This window comes from Scatophagus argus, chromosome 8 (genome assembly GCF_020382885.2).
Source record: "Scatophagus argus isolate fScaArg1 chromosome 8, fScaArg1.pri, whole genome shotgun sequence".
NCBI lineage: Eukaryota > Metazoa > Chordata > Actinopteri > Scatophagidae > Scatophagus > Scatophagus argus.
The window spans coordinates 22,466,971-22,486,700 of record NC_058500.1 but is presented as its reverse complement, the minus strand read 5'-3'; the positions used below and the strand labels follow the sequence as shown (position 1 = coordinate 22,486,700).

The following is a 19,730-nucleotide window of genomic DNA, read 5'->3' as shown; positions in this document are numbered from 1 at the left end:
TGTGTGTGTGTGTATAGTGTGTATTTGCAAAAATTGTTTGAGCTGTACCGCACTTTTTGTAAAGCATTTTTAGCAAAAGTACCCTAATCAGTAATCGCTTTTTAATGTCATTTTGCAAATTACTTTTGATGAATTAAGTTCAACTGGAGGAGAGAGCAGCTCATTATTAGCCCTTTTTGGAAGAGGGGAGGAAGGTAGGGAGGATGGACGGATTTGAGAAATAAGCAAGGAAGGAAAACTTCACATTAAAAAGGATCGAGGTAAATCCTCGGTAATTCACCTTTCTTAGAGGTTTGTGTGTGTCGGAATTAGGTTTTGTCAAACCACTGGCATTCTCCTCAGATGTGTGTGTGTGTGTGTGTGTGTGTGTGTGTGTGTGTGTGTGTGTGTGTGTGTGTGTGTGTGTGTGTGTGGGCAGGTGAGGGCTGGCATTAGGCAGAGGGACTGAGAGAGCGTGTTCCCGCAGCCTGTGTAAGCAACAGCCTCCGGAAATGTGCAGATACCAGAACAATGGTGCGTTAAAGCCTACTAACCACCAGCACTGGAGTCAGAGAGGGAGAGAGGCTGAAAAATTAGAGGGGTGGGTGGAGGAGGGGGTGAAAAGAACAGGACAAAGTGAAAAGAGGGAGAGAGAGACAGACTTTAGGCACAGGGGAAGTGGTGGGGGAGAGACAGGGAACAGGTTTGTTTCTATGAAAGGACGGTGAGTTAGGTTTCACTGTCCTGTTGGCAGGGACTTTTCTGGATGAAAGGAGGAGGTGGAGACTGAGGAGGAGGACTCGGGGAAGGGGGGGGGTCGGGTCTCATTAAAAACAATGAGGTGGCTGGTACAGTGAAGAACTTTAGGGCAGCTGCTGTGTGCTTACAATGTGGAGGTGAACAGGCATGTGAACAGGTGAAGTCACATCATGGTCAGTAGCTAGCCCTGTTAATAAGAAACAACATCTTCATGCTCACCGATCTGATTTCTTTTAGTTTCAGAGAGTGTGATTTTATTGGTTTTATTGCTATAGGCCACGGAACATTTCTACATTTCTTCTTATGTTATGCATTTTGTTAAAAAGCACTCTCAGACACCTCCACACCTCTTATCATCTAATTGTAGACAAGCCGCAATTATAGTGCGATGCTGCAGCACGTCAGGACGGACGGGGGGAAAAAGGAGGGAAGGAAGGAAGGAAGGCAGGAAGGGATGGAGGAAGATGAGATAGAGACAAAGAAGGGAAAGATGCAATTAATGTGATGATTATTTCTGATTCAGATGTTGTTTTGCCTTGTAATTACAGGCGCTCGCACACACACACACACACACGCACACACACACACACACACAAACTCTCCTTCCCCTGGCTCCTCTCTCTGGGGAAACACAGGGTCATCAACAGTTTAAAAGTTTAAAAAAATGATCTCAGACACAGACACACACGCAGTACTCCCCTGTGTATTCTGAATCACACTCTGACCTTTGCCTTTGGCCACACAGAAGTTCACCTCTCGTCTCACACAGGAAAGCAATTTCAGCATTTAATAGTAAGTCACACGTAATTAAGCGTGTTGCTGGTCAGAGGCATACATACAGTCAGACAAAACACAAGCACAGCCATTCCACAGGACAGTAATTGTAATTGCTCACATTAGCCAGATTATCAATAAAGGACAGGAGGGCTGCAGGTCACAAACACACCAAATGCATCAGTCAGCTAATGACAAGCCCCATGTGTGCTGCACTTTTCTCTGAGCTTTCCCTCTAAGTGCAGCCAGATTTTCTTGGTCAGAGGCTCTGATTTGCTCCTACGGTGAACACATCTGCTCTGTGGTCAGCGCTCGGTGTCTCTCTGAGCAGTTGCTGAGCATCAGGGCAAACACACAACGCCATAATCACTAACAAGCACCGCAGCTCTCTCGCTGAGTAGCTGATGGACAAGCTGGTTGTCGAACAGACTGTGGCCAACATCTGCTGGCCGCATGTGCCTCTCACCTGATGGATTTATTGAGCTTCAGGCAGCATGACAGGTACTTTGTGGACAGAAGCTGGTTACACAGAATTTCTATAATTTATGTCATTGGTTGTAGTGGAGACCGTTATGTGCCATCGTCATCAGCATTTAAAGATTATTTTTTGGGCAACCCTAAAGACTGAGAGTTTGTTTTTTTTGTATTCACAAATTCTAAATATGATCTGACACAAGTGTGTGATCAGAAGCCTGCATTTTCCTACATACAGGTCAGGCAGATGATGTTTCACATTGGTCTCTATTAAAATGTCAGTAAACCATCAGTAACTGCAGCCTGGGCAGAAGAGCGATGAGCAGTGAATGAGCCTCAAATGTCTGCTGTACTACTAAGTTAAGAACAAACACTGTTGTGTCCATACAGCCCCAATGTGCACCTGTTGCTGGTGATATTCCATGTCTCCTCTCCAGCAGCGAGTGATTCAGACGTCTCCGGGATGGCACAGGAATGTGAACGTCTCCTCCAGCTGCCTCCCGGGGACATGCCTTGTTAATCTAACAGCTTGTGTAATGGCCAGCGTCTGGCCACGCTTACTGGAACCCTCTGCCTGCCTTAGAGAGGCAAACAGGTGGTCAGTGACAAACTCAGAAACAGCCGAGGAATATTGTAAACATATTCAGCATAATATACATCTTTTAAGAAGACCTAATACATTGTATCACAAAAGATGTAAATAATACCCATGAAAGAAATAGGAACATGGATTTTTCATGAGACAAGTTAAAGAGATATTTTAAAACTAATGAAACAAACAGTTAACAACGATTAATAATGCAGGTCAAGTAGAACAAAATCAAAATTTCTTGGCAAAAGAACGTTTGTAAAGATGAAGTTTTGTGGTTGTAAGGTTGTAAGTGAGATGCAAATTTCTTAATCTACAGGGAGGCTGTGGTCTTGCTGTAGGCTTTAGTCTTAGACCAGTTACTGTGAGACAGTGGAACAGAGCACAGAGATCTGGCCATGTTGCTAGATGCGAAATGTGTCTTTTCCCCTAGTAACTTAAAAGTCTGTTTTGTTCTTCCTTAACTGAACAAAATGTTTTTCTTTATAAAAAGAAGTACAATAGAAATAAAATAAATAGAAACGGATATTTTGTGAGCTTTGTCACCCCAACAGTTTCTGAGTGCAAAACCACTATCACAAATACAAATCCCAGATTCCTGTAAGAGTTTTGGCAGATGTAATATACACACCAACTACAACCAAAACTTGTGGCATTTGTGTTTGTCTTGAAATTTCCGTTGACATAAACTTACATTCGTTTTAACTGAGCAGCAGTCAAAGTTTGCACAGAAGTTGCATATGGCTTACAGCAGTAGCATGCCAGTGTAACATAACCTAAACCAGAAACAATATTCTGCAAAAACTGTCTAAACCTCTGTGGAAATGGACCAGAGTGTTATATGTTCAAAAACAAGTGAGCTGACAACTTTGAGTGAGTATAGCCGGTTAACAATCCAGTTAATATTACTTATTAGTTCAACAGTTAAGTGTCTGTCCTGTGGTGTCTGGTTTTGCGCTTGCCAAAATCTTAAAGCCAGTTTTAGATTTACTGTTGTCCGGCCTGTTGCTCAGTCGCTTTCTGTTTCCCTTCCTAACTTCCTCCATCAAGGTCCTTTTCCGTCTCTTAGTGTCCATCTTGATGTCTGTAGAGGCTGTTGAGCTCGGTTCCAGTTCTGGTTCCCTTTCCAGCGCCACTTCTCAACAGCATCCTCCGCTGAGTCTCCCTCTGCCCGGGACATAAGGACCCCGGTGTTGCACATCTCCAGTGGCCTTCCCAGCAGAGTCAAAACAGTGCCACTACAGTAGGTAGCAGTTATAGCTTGCTCTCTGTAAGTAAGTAACACAGAGTTGAGACAGAGTAGCTGGAGAACATCAGAAAGAAAAAGAGAACATTTTCTCCATAAAATATGATCCAGTTTCACCACAATCAGTGATGGTTTGTGGTTTCTGTGAGGTAGTGCTTTAAGATGTGACACACTGTGATCATACCTGCTCACCTAAGTTAGACAGTAAAGAAACAAGTATAGTGGGATGGCATGTTACTGACCGTGACAGCGTTCACCTTATTACAAGTGGGTATGCCATCAGAGTGATTCTGAAGTTGTTATTTTAGGGTAAAATAGTTATGTGATGTTGCTTTAGAGGCACCAAGTACGACCAAAGAACAATGGAGGCCTCTGGGCACGCCATAAGAAATCCCTGGATTCAATATTTTATGTGCAAATTATAGCCAAGCCATCAATGGTATTAAAAACAGATGTTGCTGCATACTTGGGCTATAACTATATGCTATGAAATATCAGATGCTAAAATTACTTTTGTCACCCCCCTCAAAGTGAGGAACATAGACCAGGCCTGAGCACAGTCAATTATTTCTTAATATAGCCGCTTTAATAATTAAAATAATTCTAATGAAATTTTTTCTTTGTCCCTCCAGTTTAGTCTTAGATAATACATGACCTTAAGGTCAGCAATCATTTTTATAAGCAAGGCCCTAGACCCTGACTGTGGAAGGGAGGATGAAAGAAGTGAGTAAGGTGAACGGCAGAGCAAGAAGGGGAGTCAAAGCAGGGAGAGGAGTGAAGACTAGAAAGACTGGAGGCAAGAGCAGATTAATAAAGAGGCGAGGAAGGAGGAGAACAGCTGGATGTTTGGCTGTGGGGAGTTGACCATCCATCAGCTAAGTGCAGAGCAAAGAGATAGCGGTGAGGGAGAATGTAAACTAATTAGCCAGGAGGAGTTAAGAATGGAAGGCTGTTGACTTTACTCTGGTTTTAAAATAGCTGTCTGACGGTGAGTGTTAAAACGTATCTGTGACGCCTTTCGGGTATGCGGCTCTTTGCACAGCTTAAAATGGTGCTATTCTTGTCTGTTGTCACAGGCAAGCTGATATTGGGTCTGACCGTGCTGTCATGTTAATATTCTTGGCAGCGCTTTGCATTTAACTCTTAACCCCCCGGCTGTTTAAGATAATGTGCATCCGTGTGTGTTTTCTTGTCCATCTGTTTGTGTGTTAGTTTTGGTTTCCTGCTTTGTTTATGCTGGTAAATGTGACAGCAAACTGTGTCTCACCAGCCTGTCCCAGTGGAATGTGTCACGCTGATGTCGCATCCCACCCTGCCAACACATAAAGCTGGGTGAGTTAGTACACTGTAAGATTAGATGGATGACAGATGAGGGAAAAGGGAAAAGAAATAAAAAGCCAACAAAAAAATATTCAGCCATCACACTCATTGTCAGCGATGTCTATGAACTTGACTCTGAGCCATGCTTCTTGAATTTATTCACTCAATGGGTGTTTTGAAGTCTAATAAATTGGTCCAAAGTTTCCCTCAGGTGTTTCAATGACCCTTCGCTGAGCCCTGCCTCTCTGTAAGGGTATAGTTAGACAATATCCGTATTGACTCTCTCCTACTATCTCTCCCAGAGATCGATGAGGAAATTATGACTCTTATGTGTGTATGGTAATTATGATATACATGCCGCATCCAGCACAAAGACAGGAATCATGGGAATCTGCCATGTTCTATTAGGGCGAATAAGCATATTTCCTTTTTCTTTTAATCATTGTTGCTATTCCTGTTAAGCCTTCCATTATAGCATGGCAACTATGAAAGTTAATAACAGTGACATATATACCTCCAAAAATTTATAGGAATTTCTGAACCAGTTTGTCCTTTCAGGTGGAACTAGACAGAACCATAATCCATCGCGAGAAGAAATATACCATCTGTCATTACTTTCAAACACATGTTAGATATTTACTTTAGTAAAACTGATGATGATGATAATTGTTAGAATACTGCTTTAATTTTAGCGGTTTTAAACAGTATGTTTTAAACAACAGTTCACCCAAAAAAGCTAAAAGCCTACATAGCGTGTGAGAGGGGTGCACAAGTTTGAATGCTTGATCTCTGATCATTGTAACTGATAATAACATTAACAATGTCAGACCATACATTGTGATACTGTGCCGTTTGTTTTATAGATAGTTATCTTATGTTGAGCTCACACTACAGTATTGTAATCTGATTTTTTTCTTGAGGATGCTGACAGAAGCCCCAGATCGGAGGCACTTTTTCCCCTGAGCGACAGACATTATGTGTGAACTCTTCAAGGAAATGATGTGGCCCCTACGTGCCTCGCAGACACCTGAAAGATATCAAGTGGGCTAAATATCGGGTCATGCTGGGTAGCCATGCAGCATGTTACAGTCAGTAAGAGCAAATGAGCACACCATCAACTTGGCCCACTTCCTACTTCTTCCTCCCAGTGAAAGAGCTTGTAAGGTGTGACCTCTAGTCACTGAAAACTCCTATAGCGAGCAAACCACAATAACTTTAAGATTCCTGAGTACAAGACAGAAAGTTGTGTAGTGTGTTGACTTTAAAAGTCTTGTGTCGGCTTTAACGTGACAGTCTCAGACTGTTGCGGTGATCCGACTCTACTGTGGAATCAGCATCTGTGTTGTGACTACTGCAAAGGCCTGGTCTGCTTCCCTTTGTGAGGCACTTTTTTAAAAACTTTTTCAGAAGTCCACTCTTGTGTAGAGCACCTTCTGTTTACTGACTGGATGAGAGCAGAGAGGAAATCAAAGGCAGGGATCAGAGTCAAGAACAAAAGCAGAGCTCACCTGGGGGGAAGGGGGCAGGGATGGGAATGCCCTGCAGACTGCACCATGCATTCTGTATCACTGTCTCTGACAGTTAAAGCATTGCCTCATGTGCAAGACTTGCTGCCTTAGAGTCAGATTTCACTGTCCTTTGGCATGAGCTTAATGATATCATGGCTTTTTTAACCGTTAGCCTGGAATAGGTTAACAACAGTGGGCAGTTTGTTACATGCTTGACTGCTGCCGTAATGTGACATTGAAAGAAAAAGCAGTCTCTGCGGTGTAATATGAACCTCATCACCTATATGATACTGAAAACACCTGAGTAATTAATCCCTAATGTTGTGTGTGGCTGCAAGAGGCAGAAAAAGCTGAATAGTGTACAATATGACGCAGGGCTGTAGTGCATAACCTTCTGTTACAGGCCAATGGCTTTTTGAACAGCAGAGCTTTGCGAACTGAGGCCCCCTTACAGCAGCAACAGCACCACCACAACCCCTTCCTCTCAGCTGTCAGCCTGCATTCCTCTCTGCCTCTCCATTTATGGCTACAGAAGCAAGAAAGACAAATAGAAGTAAGAAAGGAAGACATCTAATCAACCACTGCATCCCCTCTGTCTTCAAAACTCCAATATTAACTTTTCGCTTAGAGGGAGGGAACCTGATCCTCAGCTAGTCAACTGCCTGCCCTCTTTTCACTCACACTGAGTCGAAGGGTTTGGAAAGCCTCCACATGCCTTCAAAAAGCTAGCCTACATTGAAAGTCCAAACTGCAAAGACTAATTTTCCTTGAATATCTCAGTTCATTTTTGAGGGGCGTTATTCACAGATGCAGTCCAAAATGTCTCTGGATACCCATGTCTTTTTCCCTTTCTCTTCACCTTGTGTGTCTACAGCTCCTATAGTCCATGAGAGTTGCACTTACACAGCTAGAGCCTCTACACTAAAAATATACCGTATTGACAAACGTATTGGGACATCTGACCATTACACCAACAGGGACTTGAATAACATCACATTCTAAATACACAGACAGCTTTACAGCTATAACAGCTTCCACTCTTCTGGGAAGGCTTTCCACAAGATTTTGGAGTGTTTCTGTGGGGGGAGATTTTTGCCCATTCATGCAGCAGAGCATTTGTGATGTCAGGCACTGATGTTGGACCAAAAGGCCTGGCTCGCAGTCTCCATTCCAGGTCATCCCAAAGGTGTTTGATGGGGCTGAGTTCAGGGCTCTTTGTGGGCCAGTCAAGTTCTTCCACACCAAACTCATCCAGCCATGTCTTTATGGACTTTACTTTGTGCACTGGGACACAGTCATGCTGAAGTAGACAAGGTCCTTCCCCGAACTGCTGCCACAAAGTTGAAAGCATAGCATTGTCCAAAATGTCTTGTTCTGCTGAAGCAATAGGATTTTCCGTCACTAGAAGTAAGGGACCGAGCACAACCCCTGAAAAACAGCCTCAACCCAATACTTTTGTCTCTCCAGTGTATGTGTTTGCTCACTAACCTTAAAGTGCTTTGAATTTAAGTGTGCATCAAATGATGGATATCATCCATTTTATCTCTCCTTCATCCTTCTCTTTCTCCACTATGCTTTGCTTCCCTCCATGGTTTCCATCAAGGCAGTAGCACTCTGACGAGCCTACATGTGACAGACTCACTGTGATAATAACCACATGCATAGTTTACATGATTTATCATTTCAGGTTAGAATTAATGAAGTTGTTGTGCATTTTAGTACATACAATAAGTATAAAATAGCCCAAGAAGTTTTTAAAGGTGAAATGCATAAATGTATACACTATATATTTGTGAAAACTGAAGTGGTTTCCTAATTTGTTCATCTTTTATTTATCACAACCACAAGACCACAGTGATGTGAGCTCAATTCATGTCATGAGCAGAGGTGTGATGCCTGAGGTAGACAAACACAGACAGAAATACACTGAGATAAAAGACAACGAGATACCTAGTGATTATACAGCCCTCCCTACAGACACACGCAGACCTTTGAGTGTATGCCAGTAGATATCGGGTTGTGTCTGGATGGGTCTTCCCGCTGTCCATATCCCGGCTCCGTACTACTTTTTCCCTATATTTTTCAGCCATCAAATCAGCTGCTCTGTTTGTGTTTCTTCAAGTTCTCTTCCTCTGTTTCAAAGTCAGATAAAGGATACAGGAATGACCTCTAGGCTATTTCATCCCAGATCATTATGTCAGTCATTTTGTTCGCTGGTAATGACAAATATGAAGCAGCTCAGATTGTTACCTTATACTTGAATAAATCCTCTTAACAGATGTCTTTGTGTAGCTGACAAGTACATGCTTGATGCTTACGTTCACTTGAAAATTAGAGCATTTGTGTTTATGGCGATGTTCTTGTTGAATCCTGAGTTATCATACTGTAACTGCAAATGAGTGCCTGAATATGTGTCTATGTAGATGCACTGGTGCACATGTGGGCCTGCATACTGAAAGTATGTGATTGTTAACCCCATGACTGTTTGTTGCTCAGTTGGCTGGCACCAATCTGAGACTTGTCCAGATGCCAGGCAGACACAGGTTTCCTCTAGTCTGGGTGTCAAGATTGTGTGTGCGTGTGTGTGTGAGTGACAATGTGAAATGCTCCTCTGTGCTGTTCCCAGCTGTGTCTCTCGATATACAGCTGGCCTCATAGCAGTGCCAGGCTGTCTTTGTCTGCTTTAATCAGTGAATATAGACCTGCAGAGAGCGTCCATGCGCAGGCAGGTACAGCCTGTCAGTATTAATTAGTTCTGAAAAAGTCAGAGCTGTTGTATGTTACCATGTAGACTGTATGGAGGGAGGATTAACAACGCCTGCTGTAGACAGACCATAGACTGACAGCAGGACCCTTGAGCCTCCACTTTTCTCATAGTGCAGGTCCCAGAGGCATGTAGGAGGAGAGAGATTCACATCAAGCTGTCCAGTGGAATGTGTGACGGCTGCTGCTGCTTGTCATGAAAGTTTATAAGGTTTATTTAAACTCCCACACATAGCACGGCTATTCACACTCGAATGCTGTATCAACTCCATGGTTCAACATATGTACTGTGCATCTATAAAACATGCTTTTCTGTTAGATCTGGAAGATTAAATTATTAGCTAATAATTATTCTTTAGTTTTTATGATGTTAGACTACCAGCTGGTGATGATCTTAGTTGACCTCTGTATGACTTGTTGGTCATGCTCCGGATAAAGCCTGTAGCTGGGGCCCCTTGTCACATCAGTTGATTGGGGTCCCTGCAGGCAGCAGAGCCTGTTAACCTGTAGGGCTGCCTTGAGATAATCCCTCTCCCAGTGAACGTTGTCTCAACACTGAATCTTGATCAAGCAGTAGCTGTCTAATTGCAAAGGCCCAGCATCCAAGCCCTTCACATCCTGCGGCCCATGACCTCTATGAGGCCAGACGTTTGTAGACAGCGTTTTCCCATAAGCCATGACAAGTACACTAACTGACCTAACTTTGCCTCATAATGACCAATATATGATAACTTTGGAGTTTGCTTTTGTGAGCTCACATTAAACAAAGAAAAGCTACAACCTATGGCCACATCTTTTGGAAAACAAATTTATTCATAGATGTGGAACAGATATTCACTCTTGCAGAGTGTAAAGCATAAAATATAAAGTGTTGCTGTAAAAGTCCTCTTGTTACATCCTCTGCACTTGCCTCTTTATTCATGTCTTTCTACCTCATGATGTCTTTGTGGGACAAAATGCAATGAAGCTCTGTTTCAGATTCACTGGTGATGTCACTAGACAAGTCCACAAGCTTCTCTTCCTGGAGTCTTTCTTCCTCAGGAAGAGACAAGAGCTTTTGATGTTGTCTCTATCTTTAGGACAGACAGACGGGCACTGATTTAGTGTCAGATTAATTTGCCAACACAAGCTTGTGAATGGCTGTTCTGTTTGGAAATGATGCCACTCTGCACTGCTGTTTCTCATTCATGGTAATTCATTTCCTATTTCCCTTCTTCCAGTCCTGGCTGCTGCCGTTGGCCAGGAGCCAGACCACAGCCACGGCTGTGCCCATGGCAGCTGTTACCCAGCAACAGGGGACTTGCTGGTTGGTCGAGAGAAGAACCTGAAGGCCTCTTCCACATGTGGGATGAGGAAAAAAGAGCGCTACTGCATTGTCAGTCATCTGCAGGTTAGTGTGTGTGTCTGCTCACATCTGTCCTTCTGTTCTATCTGTGGTGCTGGGCTTCTCAGTGAGCCCTGAAGTCTTTCCCCTTTGACCATTTGCAGGATGAGAAGAAGTGTTTCGACTGTGACTCTCGACGGCCATATGATCCAGTGTACAACACCATCAATCACCGAATAGAGAACGTTATCACCACCTTCAAACCTCACCGCAAGAAGTCCTGGTGGCAGTCTGAGAATGGTGAGGAGATCTTGTAATCACTTGTGTAATTAAAATATCTCAGCTAAACAGCTATTAGAACATTTAAAATAATAATGATTAAGTTACTAACTTGTCCTAGCCTATTAGCTTATCTGTTTCACACTCAGGTGTACTTGGTATGATCAACGAAACCCAAGGAAGTACCCTGTATTTCCTGTTTCAGTGGAACAGGACAATGCACACAAGGATTGTGGAAAGAGAAGGTGGTCTATACCAAGCATGGGTACATGTGAGCGGCAGGAAAAACAATGTGGTCTATCCTGTCAGGTTTGCATTTATACATTCCAACTCTTTGCTAGGAGCACGTTGTATTAAGGGCGGCATTCATTTCATGTGACACACTTTGCAATCACTGCAGTACTCTGGTGCAGAAAGAGTATGTTGCGGTGAAAATGTCACTCCTTTCAAATAATAATGTTTTGCCCTTTTTAACTTCGTTATCAATTATGTATTGGATAAGAAACAGAATGCTTTAAAATCTATTTCTTAAGTGTGCACTAAATAACTGTGCCAGTTCTCACCTTACACCAGAAAAGCTAAATAGTTGATGGTGTGATTGTTTGTTTAAAGCTTCTGTGAAAAACCTGACTCAGAGATAGAGATGCTCCGCTTCACCAATTACATAGGCATTAGATTCCAGCATAAATACAAAAAACAGCATATCAAAAAAACTAGGTAGTCGATATGAAGCAGAAATAATTCAAATGGAAAAGGGGAAAAAATGGGAAAATAAGATTCTAAAATTTAAATCTAATTCAAAAATTTACTGAAACCACAAGCAACCAGTAAGCAACTGGTAGCTACAGAGACCTTGAAAAGCAGCATTAAGTTTGCACACAGACACACTCCATCTCGCACAGGCACACAGTGTGGCCAACATCCCCTGACCAGCTACAGATGGGCTTAATAACAGAGTAGGACTTGCTCTGGCATCTCAACAGAAAGAGAGAGAAGAGGGATGACAGAGCAGGAGCAAAGTTCTGATGGAAAAATGAAGCAGTATTCACAGTAGTAAGGGACAGGGAGAGGGAGCAGTTTGAACTGATGCATTTCCACACTCACTGACAAAGTGTGACTATACGACTCTGCACAGAGTTGGACACAAGGCTCAGCTGTTTCAGTCATGCTACAGTGACGTTGCTGACAGCACTGTGCAGCAGCGCCAGTCCCAAAATAGAACTCAGAGAAACAGAAGAAGAAGGGGCACAGGAAGCATAGTTACTATTTTTATTCGTAGCTGCTGCTTTTCCGTGGCATCACTGTGGTATTTCCATGGTGATGGTGGCACACTATGCCTATTTGATATGGATTACAGTGGTTTCATTGTGTGCATGTATTAATTGGAGAGACTTTTTCATGGGATTACATGCGTACATGCTGGAATTAGCACACTGTAAGCAAGTGTCGCCTAAACAGGTGCATTCTGTGTGTGTCGGTTGTGTATGTGTTCGATATTACATTAGGGTTTAGTATGTATGAGTTCCCCAACAAATGTCTCAGGTCAGCTCAGGCTCATTTACTCTTTGAACTGTCCTCTCTTTCTCTCTCTTTCCCCCTCCGCTCTGGCTGTGTCACACCCTTCCTTCTCTTTCTTTTCCATCTTGCCCCTTCCTGGGCCTTGTCAGCTGTTGATTTGTGGTTAGGTATGGAAGTGTTTCTGCCTATGTGTGCATGCATTTGCTGCTCTAGTTTAGGACACTGACCCAAGGGTTAACAAAACCGTTTAAATGATACAAAAATATAAAAAGAAATACTTGTGTACTTGGGTTCAGTGTTGACCTTTAAAGAAACTGTTTCTTAGTCTTGGCTACCAAAAGCACAGGGCTGGCTTAAAGGGACAGTTCACCCCAAAATCAAAAATTCTTCTCTAAATTATAATGGACACTGATGGCATGATGACCAGTTTATTCATGATAATGCACAGACGTTATGAGCAGCACTGTGGGCCATAACTACACAATACGCTGGACACCACACACAAATTTGTAAATGTAGAAGAAGAAGAAGAAAGAAGAAAGTGACATATTTTGTCATTGGAGGGAACTCACTCCAACGAAATTCGTGCTCTGCATTTAACCCACCCAAGTGATGTGCACACACACAACAAACCCGGGGCAGTGGGCGACCGCGTGCAGCGCCCGGGGAGCAGTGGGGGTTAGGTACCTTGCTCAAGGGTACCTCAGCCATGGACACCGGTACATGTAAATGCAAATGTACAGACCAAAGTTCATGTGGTTAATGTTGGAACTGTTGCCAAACAGTTTACTCATCCAAAAACATAATCAGTCGCAACACGCTTCACATGAGACACAGTTATTGTTTATATAAACATGTTCAATAGTGCAGCTTCAGTAAATCTGCTGAGCCTTACAGGTAGCATAGGATACCATCTGTCGCATTTCTCCTTTGCTCCTAATGCTCTCCAACTGCCCTGTTTTTTACTAACATACTTCAGGAAAGTACAGTGTGCCACACACCTTCACGCACCTATGGTAAATGTTAAAAAGGTGATTGTGTGTGCGCATGTGATTTGGCAAAACACGTGAACGGGCGTTAAACCAAATTCTCCGTTAGTCTTTTTTTTTTTTGCATGTATATATGAAAAAGCTGTGTTGTGGTTTGTCTTCATATGAGCAGCTTAAAAGTTATTGGCTTTTAGGGTGTCAAGTTGCAGAATAAAAAACTGAAGTGGTAGGCATTTATGTGTTAGCATGCAGGAATAGGAAAAAGTCCTCTCGGCTTTGGCTTTGTGTGTGTAATGCAAAAACACAGAGAACAAGAGTGAAAGTGGTCCTCGGAGTAAAGTGGTCCTTCAGAATATTTGGTGCTCTACAATTCAGGAAGCGTGTGGGCTTTTCCGACATCCTTTCTCCTGCCAAGACTGAGTGCCTTTTCCTGTCAAGATGCCATTCCTCAAATCCAGAGCTCTGTTGTTACTTCACTTACTGCAGCTAGAAATTATTCTCTGTCATCCATCTGTCAGAAATTAATGATTGCGATGGAAAAAGAGTGCAAAGCGGGTTAATAAATTACTGATATTATTTAACTGATAAGCATTAAACCGTAAAATGTCAATTATTGTAAACTCTCTCTCTCTCTTTCTCTCTCTTTATCTGTCTCTCTCTCCCCAAGGAAAGTCGGATGTCTTAATCCAGTTGGATCTGGAAGCAGAGTTTCATTTCACTCACCTGATTATGACCTTCAAGGTAGGATGAAAGTTGCTGTCGTCAGCTTATTAATCTGCGTCAACAACAAGCTGAGAGAAGTGCCTTATAGCTCTTCTTGTTTTGTACTTTCCTTTTTCAAATAACTTGCAGAATTCTTTGTTTAAGACGCTGTTCTCTTGCAGACCTTCCGTCCAGCAGCCATGCTGATCGAACGGTCTGCAGATTTTGGTCGTACCTGGCAGGTCTACCGCTACTTTTCTCACGACTGCGCTGCTGCTTTTCCTGGAGTGTCCCAGGGTCCTTTGCGTAACATTAATGATGTCATCTGTGAGTCACGGTACTCAGACATTGAGCCGTCCACAGAGGGAGAGGTGAGCAATGAATTGAAGGCTACTTTGCTCAAGATAAACACGAAAGGTTACTATATTCTAGTGAATGGAAATAAATATTGATACATAAATAGTTTAATTTGAGAAAATATGGTTTTGATGTGAAAGTAAGGTGTTTTTTTCCATTCAAAAATTTTCTGATAGATGTGGCCCCAAAAATAGTGTACATATACAGTCTGACTTCATGAATTAATTCTTATTTTGAGAAATATGCTGAGAATACCAAACCCACTCTCAGTAGATTGGTTTAGGCTAACAAAAAGACTGTGGGAAACAGCTGACCTAGCTCTGTCCAATCTGTTGTTTTGTCTTTTTTTGTAGTTTGTGGATGAATTACACAAACAAGTAATCACTTAAAACTCAAAGACATTAGGAGGCAGAGTGTTTAAAACTTATATTGATATTTTTTTGGAGTTGTACTGTTCATTCTTTATGCTAAGCTAACTGTCTGCTGGACCTATCTCAGTTTTTACTATACAGGCAGCAGAGTTTTGACCCTTTCATCTAACTGTTGGCAAGAAAGGGAAACAAGGTTTAATTCAGTTCTTATGACAATTCAATTCACAGATGAAAGGAACAAACAGAGAGGACAAAGAACTCAAGGCTCTGAATAACCCCAGCACATGAAAAAAGCACAATCAAAATCTCAAGTGCACACACTGAATTATGCTCAGGCATGCACACCACAAAGTCTTATTCCAAATCTCAGATAGTTCTGTGTGCTATGTCTTGGCCTAGGTCATCTACAGAGTGCTGGATCCAGCCATCAGGATCGAGGATCCATATAGCCCGAACATCCAGAGTAGGTGTTTTCCTTTTGTTCCTGCAAGTTTTGCAAGTCATTCACTGTAACCACATGTATGAGAGACAGCAAACCCCTTCATTTTTATAATGCAAGGTGAGCAGCAGTGATGCCACATTCATACCCTCACAGTAATGCAGGTCTCACCAAGTAGACACATGTCATATACGCATCTGCCAGGGCTACTAATGTGTAGGAGTGACTGAGTGAGCGGATGACTGAGCGGATGCTGAAGTCACTAACATAAATAGTAAAGTCTGGTGAGAATCAGTCCTAATGCCAGCAAACTAAGCTAACGAGCCCCTGTCTGTGCAAGCTGATAACAGACTTAACATCATAATTGGTCCTCCCAGGTGTTGAATGGTGTACAGGTGTAGACATTTTAAACTGTGTCTTAAAGCACATGTTGTTTTGAAAAGAACGTCTTCTATCAATGTTTGTAGGCTTCACAGGCATGAGCAGTCCACCACAGAACAGTGTCGCCTGGCCTTCAGGTGTCAATCATCCGCTGCCATGAAAAACATCCACCCAGAGGCCTAACGTTTAAATGCCCTTTGCATCAGTATTCTCTTAATTCTCTTTTGAAAAATGTAAAAATACGTATGACAACTACACGATCATTATAGTTTGTTTCTATCCCTTTCCTTTGCAGGCTATGGTCACAGTTGTCACCATAAATCAAACTCCAACCGAAACAATTAGCTCTTGTTATCCGGCTGTGACACGTTATGGATTGTAACAGCTTCTCTCTTTGTGGTTTGAAACATGGCCCTGCTGTGTGGAAGACATGGAAAGATGTGAAAAGCAGCTGTTTCTCTCCCACACAGCCTCACTGTCCTGGCCCTCTTGTTTAGACTGGCAGGACATGAGAGCTTTTCCCAGAAACCCGAGCTCAGTTTCCAATGCAGCAGCAGAGGTTGTCTTGTTCTGTTGCTAAATATCTCAGTGTAACTGGCCCACATGAAGACCCCTGACCCCTTCACAGCTGAGCAATCCATATTTACTGTCTGCTGTTGTCAAGACAATGAATCAACATCCAAAATCATTTTGTAGAGTGCAGTTCAGCCTTTCAGGCAAACCTTCCTCCATGCACATTGTCCCTCTTTGACTGACAAACAATAATTCAAATCATATCTCAAATTTTAACTGTCACCATTTATAAACTAAAGCATTTCAATATCTGGTACTTTGAATTAAAACCCACTAATTACAGATTAACTATACACTGCAGCAGAGCATAACTGCAGTGTATAGTGTAACCAGCCTTCCAAATGTTCTTTTCTAATAAGGTTATGAAAAATGCCATTTTTTGTCCACGTCCATGTCCACATGCAAATCGTAGAAAAAGACACCCCCAAACCCTTTCTGAGAAGCATAACATTTGAAAGTTTTCTTCACTATCAAAATAATCCCGTTCTTACTACAGGGTGTCATGCAGTCATACTGGTTCCTAGGTAGGCTTACATGTGGTGTCGGCATGTTTTTGTCTCAGATTAGCAAAAACATCCTTGACGTCTTACATTTTCACAAGTTAAATTTCATACCGAGATGATAAAACAAGAAAAGTATTACAAGGACAAGTTGCTTTGTTGCTCCAAATGAGGAATACATGCTACAACACCAAGCTGGGATAGCAGCTAAATATCACTATGTTAGTATCGTGATTCTGTGAGTTTTAGCTTGCTGATGTTAGCATTTTGCTCAAAACAGTGCTGTGTCCAGTTTGACAGAGCTGCTAGCTTCACTCTAGGCTCTTGTTTTTTGTGAATACCTGTTGTCGGTCTCTTCATTTATTACAACCCAGCAGAAAATGTGTTAATTCACTTTTTTCAAAACTGTAAAAGTTGTGTGTTTGCCAGAACTGGCAATATATGTCATATATGTCAGCCTTTGGGCTCCTGAAAGCTCCTGTTTGGCAGCTGTAGTCAGTGCTGCTCGAGTTGACTATTCTCTAGTTGGCTATTACAGCATGAGGAGAAACAGACTGTCTTAGTGCAATGGAATCGGAGGGATCAGGGCTTGTCTTTTAGACAGGGATTCTGTTACTGAACATACAGTCAGTGGGTCAAGGTCAAGAGTTTGGAAGATAAACCCTGCTGCTTCAACCCCTGCAGGATTTCGGTTTCGGAAACTAAACATTTCTAAATGCTGGACATGACGGAGGTAGCTATTTCCTTTTTTACCAGGAAGAGAGCCAATGTCAAATGTTCTTAATTCTCACAGTAATATTCATCATGTTGATAATGATGGTGATACAAATGTATATTGAAATCAACAAGGAATTTGTTTTCTTTCATTTACCAATCTAAAGTTTTCTAAGAAGAGTTTTCAATGTCAGTTACATTGGTTATAATGTGTATTCATTTTGTGGCTTATTGTCACTAGTATATGCACATTTCCCTTGCAGTTGGCACAGGAAAGTAGGCCTTTGGGTGCTGGTGCTCGTGTTTGACAAAGAAAGGAAAGGTGTATGCCCTTGTGAAAATGTGTGCGAAGTCTGTTGGTACGCTTGGGTGTTTTGGCACAGCTGTGTTACTTTGTCTGTGTGTGTTGATGACTACTGGTGAACAGCTGGACTGTAACAGTGGGGGATACTCACACAGATTGACAGGATGAAAAGGGAGACATATCCTCCTGGAAAGGCATTATCTTTCCCTATAAAGAATTTTCTCCAAATAGTTTAAAAAGATAAAGAGGCAGCATTTGGGAAAACCCATTTCAACACTACATTCCATTGTTTTAGATCATTCTTGGATTTTTTCCATGCTGTAAATTTACTTGAAACTCAAAAATAACATTAAAATAATGTCTTCAGTCAGAGACACCTATTCCAGGGAATTGACTATTTAGAGCAAATGCTTTTACAGTGAGATTTTGTGGAGAATGTACTGCTTACTCAAGACTCCTGTCAAAGAACTCAAGCATGAACAGGGACTCTTCTGGACAGATGTAAAGTAAGAGACAGGGGACAAATTTCTTATTGTCACTGTACCAGGACTCATTCTGTGCAAAATTACTTGTTAAAGATCAGCTGAGCCTAAAACAGTGACTGACTCAAGCACTCTGAGGACTCCAATTAAGTGGGGATCTTCCAAAGTTACAAGTGCAAAATTCACCGTATTTACAAGTCACAGCGGAGGGATATGTAATACAAAGGGGGAAGTATGTACTTAAAAGACTTGGAGAATGCTTACGTGTGCATTTATCAATGATATCTTTATCATCGAATCAATGAAAATAGTTGTGGTTTTTGGAGATGATTCTGAGATTTTGATGTAAAAAATAATGTATATATAGATATATATATATATAAGGACCTATTATAGGTTTAACATATGTCATGGTGAATTTGCTTACAACGTGGAAATAATTTTACATTCATCTGTATTGAAACTACCCTCCACGTTTCTTCTCCAATTGGTTAACTGTGTTTAAATTCAATGTAATCTCATGTAGCCTCAGAACTCTGATAACTAACCAATCCTCAGATCTTCCCAGATCATTTACTGCTCACCCATAATGCTTTCCCACACTGTCAGTTCTGTCTGGCCGTGGCTTCCTCTTGCTGTGGTAAAAGGGGTTGTGTGTAGCCTGTGTCTAAGTGTATTGTTTTGTACTTCGAATCCTTTTTTTCATTGCTGTCCTTCATCCTTTACCACACCAGCTTGTGTCATATCATCCATTCAATGATTATTAGCCACCATGTAGCAGAAAACTTGACAGTCCACTTGAAAGGACGTCTTATTTTGAATGCATGTTTACATTTTATTGCTCTTCCACTTATTTTCTTCCTCTTATTCTTTCCAACAGACCAGCTGAAGATTACCAACTTGAGAGTAAACTTTACCAAGCTTCACACACTGGGAGACAACCTCCTGGACCCCAGAGCTGAAATCAAAGAGAAGTATTACTATGCCATGTATGAGCTTGTCGTACGTGGAAACTGCTTTTGCTATGGCCACGCCTCGAAGTGCGCCCCCATCGTTGGCATCAGGGATGATATTGAAGGAATGGTGGGTGATGACGCTTCAGTTACAGTACAGACTTTCATTGCAAGTGTTTCTCTCAGCAATTTACTCTTCTTAACTCTCCTCTCATGTATTTTTAAGGTCCACGGCAGGTGTGTGTGTAACCATAACACCAAGGGTTTGAACTGTGAGCAATGTGATGACTTCCACAACGACCTGCCCTGGAGACCAGCAGAGGGACGCAACACCAATGCCTGCAAGAGTGAGTGCAGAGGAGGAGGCAAAGGGGACATTAAGTACAGTGTGTAGGAATTGTGGGAATTGTAGGAATTAATGAAAAAAGAGAT

The 19,730-nt window shown here is 42.0% G+C and overlaps 1 protein-coding gene across 3 annotated transcripts in view; it reads left to right on the top strand.

The window, feature by feature from the left end:
• Positions 1-19,730, top strand: part of lamb2 (laminin, beta 2 (laminin S)) — a 40,837-nt gene that overhangs the window by 2,922 nt on the left and 18,185 nt on the right. For all 3 annotated transcript variants that reach the window (XM_046395655.1, XM_046395653.1, XM_046395656.1), the window contains exons 3-9: positions 10,633-10,802; positions 10,901-11,036; positions 14,190-14,263; positions 14,407-14,595; positions 15,352-15,415; positions 19,226-19,428; positions 19,525-19,645. In XM_046395655.1, coding sequence (XP_046251611.1) covers positions 10,633-10,802; positions 10,901-11,036; positions 14,190-14,263; positions 14,407-14,595; positions 15,352-15,415; positions 19,226-19,428; positions 19,525-19,645 — 957 coding nt within the window. The remainder of the gene's footprint in view (positions 1-10,632; positions 10,803-10,900; positions 11,037-14,189; positions 14,264-14,406; positions 14,596-15,351; positions 15,416-19,225; positions 19,429-19,524; positions 19,646-19,730) is intronic.